Source organism: Triticum dicoccoides, chromosome 5A (assembly GCF_002162155.2).
Source record: "Triticum dicoccoides isolate Atlit2015 ecotype Zavitan chromosome 5A, WEW_v2.0, whole genome shotgun sequence".
Classification (NCBI taxonomy): domain Eukaryota; kingdom Viridiplantae; phylum Streptophyta; class Magnoliopsida; order Poales; family Poaceae; genus Triticum; species Triticum dicoccoides.
In genome coordinates, this window is record NC_041388.1 from 682,335,401 (window position 1) to 682,338,198 (window position 2,798).

General features: G+C 39.7%; 1 protein-coding gene across 1 annotated transcript in view; it reads left to right on the top strand.

Annotated features, from left to right (window-relative positions):
* The window catches only part of LOC119300440 (receptor kinase-like protein Xa21), a 28,871-nt gene extending 26,526 nt beyond the window's left edge, over nucleotides 1-2,345 (top strand). The window contains exons 3-4 of the mRNA XM_037577398.1: nucleotides 1-1,757; nucleotides 1,993-2,345. Of these exons, the coding sequence (XP_037433295.1) occupies nucleotides 1-1,757; nucleotides 1,993-2,345 (2,110 nt within the window). The remainder of the gene's footprint in view (nucleotides 1,758-1,992) is intronic.
* Nucleotides 2,346-2,798: the final 453 nt, after the last annotated feature.

Here is a 2,798-nt window from a genome sequence, read left to right on the forward strand (position 1 = left end):
AGATATTGGTGAGTTACAAAGCCTCCAATGGTTAGCTTTGTTCGATAATGCTTTACAAGCTAAAAACCCTCATGAATGGGAATTTATACAAGCATTAACAAACTGCACCCAGTTGCAAGGTCTAGAATTGGACAACAATAGGTTCGGCGGAGCATTTCCTTCGGCAGTTTCCAATTTATCCATAACACTATATCATCTTTCCCTCACGGGAAATGAAATTTCTGGCCATATTCCTAGAGAGGTTGGTAACCTTGTCGGTTTAAGCTCCCTTCAGCTACAAGAAAATTATATAACGGGATCTCTCCCATCTTCATTGAGTATGCTTCAAAATCTAAGAGTTCTATGGGTAGGAGACAACAATATGGAGGGGCAAGTCCAACCTAGTATTTTGGGCAATTTGACCGAGCTAATTGACTTGTCTCTGCTCTTGAATGCCTTCACTGGAACAATCCCAAATACCATAGGAAATATGGCGTCCTTATTAAAACTAGACCTCTCTAGCAACAATTTTACTGGGACAGTCCCTAGCAGCTTATTCAATATCACAACACTCTCAGTATTTCTGGATATTTCATACAATTATTTAGAAGGACCAATACCACCTGAAATTGGGAACCTACAAAATCTTGTAGTTTTTAATGCCATGTTTAATCGGTTCTCAGGAGAAATCCCTTCTACTCTAGGAAAATGTCTGATCCTCCAAAACATTTTCCTACAAAACAATTTGATCATGGGAAATATTCCATCACTTTTGAGTGGGTTGAAGGGGTTAGAAATTCTCGACCTCTCAAGCAACAAACTTTCAGGCCAAATACCAAAATTCTTTGGAGATTTTAGTAGCTTGTCTTACCTAAACCTTTCTTTCAATGATTTTTATGGTGAAGTGCCAACAATTGGTATCTTTGCAAATTCTACTGTTGTTTCAGTCCTAGGGAATAGCAAGCTTTGTGGGGGCGTTCATGGTCTTCATTTGTCCCCATGTCCCATTCAAATTTCCAAGCGAAGGCATAAATTTCCAAAGCTTGTGATTATTGTTTCTCTTGTTGCAACAACAATATGCGTCCTCCTACTGCTCCTATTCTTCCTTGCTTGCCACAAGAAAAGAACGAGGGGGAATAATCCAACAATATCCATGCCAGGCCACAAACTTGTCTCCTACCAACAGTTGGCACATGGAACAAATGGTTTCTCAACAGCCAATTTGTTGGGTAATGGAAGCTATGGATCTGTCTACAGAGCAACCTTGCACGATGACATAGGTGAGCAAGAAAGCATTGTCGCTGTAAAAGTACTTAAACTTACAACCCCTGGAGCACTCAAGAGTTTCACATTTGAATGTGAGGCAATGAGAAATTTACGACATCGAAACCTTGTCAAGATCATAACAACATGCTCAAGCATCGACTTCAATGGGAATGATTTCAAGGCGATTTTGTTTGACTTTATGCCAACTGGTAGTTTGGGCGAGTGGCTTCACCCTAACTCAAACCACCAACCAGAGGCTAGGCACTTAAGTCTTGCCCAAAGATTGATCATACTCTTAGATGTGGCTTATGCATTGGATTATCTCCATTGCAGTGGAGGTACACCAATTGTGCATTGTGATCTAAAGCCAAGTAATGTCCTTCTGGATTCTGATATGGTAGCCCATGTCGGAGACTTTGGACTATCGAGGATTCTTGCAGAGGGGTGCTCATATTTCCAGCCTTCAACCAACTCGATGGGATTCAGGGGGACTATTGGTTACGCTCCTCCAGGTTAGCGCAATATTATATTTTTAACATTTTCCCACTTATCAAATTGCAAGTAACAATAGATGCTTACATACCTCTTAACTCAATATAGTAGTCGTAATTTCAGTCCCTCAATGCATTTCACATAACTTTTTAAATTGTGTTGTAGCATTAAATTAATTACTTCAATGTGTCAGAAAAAATCTCCTAATCGTTACCAAACCATCAGTGGGCGATGACATCTCTTTTAATGTGACAGAATATGGTGCTGGAAATATGGTTTCAACACATGGAGACATTTATAGCTATGGAATTCTTATTCTTGAAATGGTCACCGGAAGGAGGCCCACAGATGACATGTTTGATCAAGGATTAAGCCTTCACAAGTACGTCGAGGTAGCATTTGATAATAGAGCGATGGACATTGCTGATCCAGAATTGGTAAAAGAAGTTGAACATGTCCCAACAACAACAGATAATCCAACAAACCAAAGGAAGGTTGACACTCTGATTTCTCTATTTAAACTCGGGATTTTTTGCTCCGAGGAAATTCCGTCGAGTAGAATCTCAACCAAAGATATCGTGAATGAGCTGCGCGCAATAAAAGGTTAAAGCAATCAAGGAGAACAGGAACGTGAGATCCGAAGATAAATTATAAAGCAAGTATACCTTTCTCTAGCGTTCCCACAGAAAAAAGTGTAATTTGTGCCAAATTTACACGAGACATTCACATAATGTATACTCCTGTGAAAGCAACATAGTAAAGCAGTCCAAAAGTAGCATGTGTGTGCAGGCTGCTCTCTGATTGATCATTTTGTATCATCTAAGTTGTAATATCTGCACTCCTGCTCTTTTAAATGCCGCTTTCATTCCTTAATCCTCAAGTCAAGTCTCGACATGTAAGTTGGTCTGTGAGAGCATCTCCAATATAGGGCAGCATTTTGGGATTAGAGTAAAATTTTGGGCACCAAAAAGTGTTTATTTTTAGCACGACAAAGTACCATCTCCAACAGCTTGCGTGTAATAGGTCACCCAGAATAGCAAAATCATTCATTTTTAAACGAA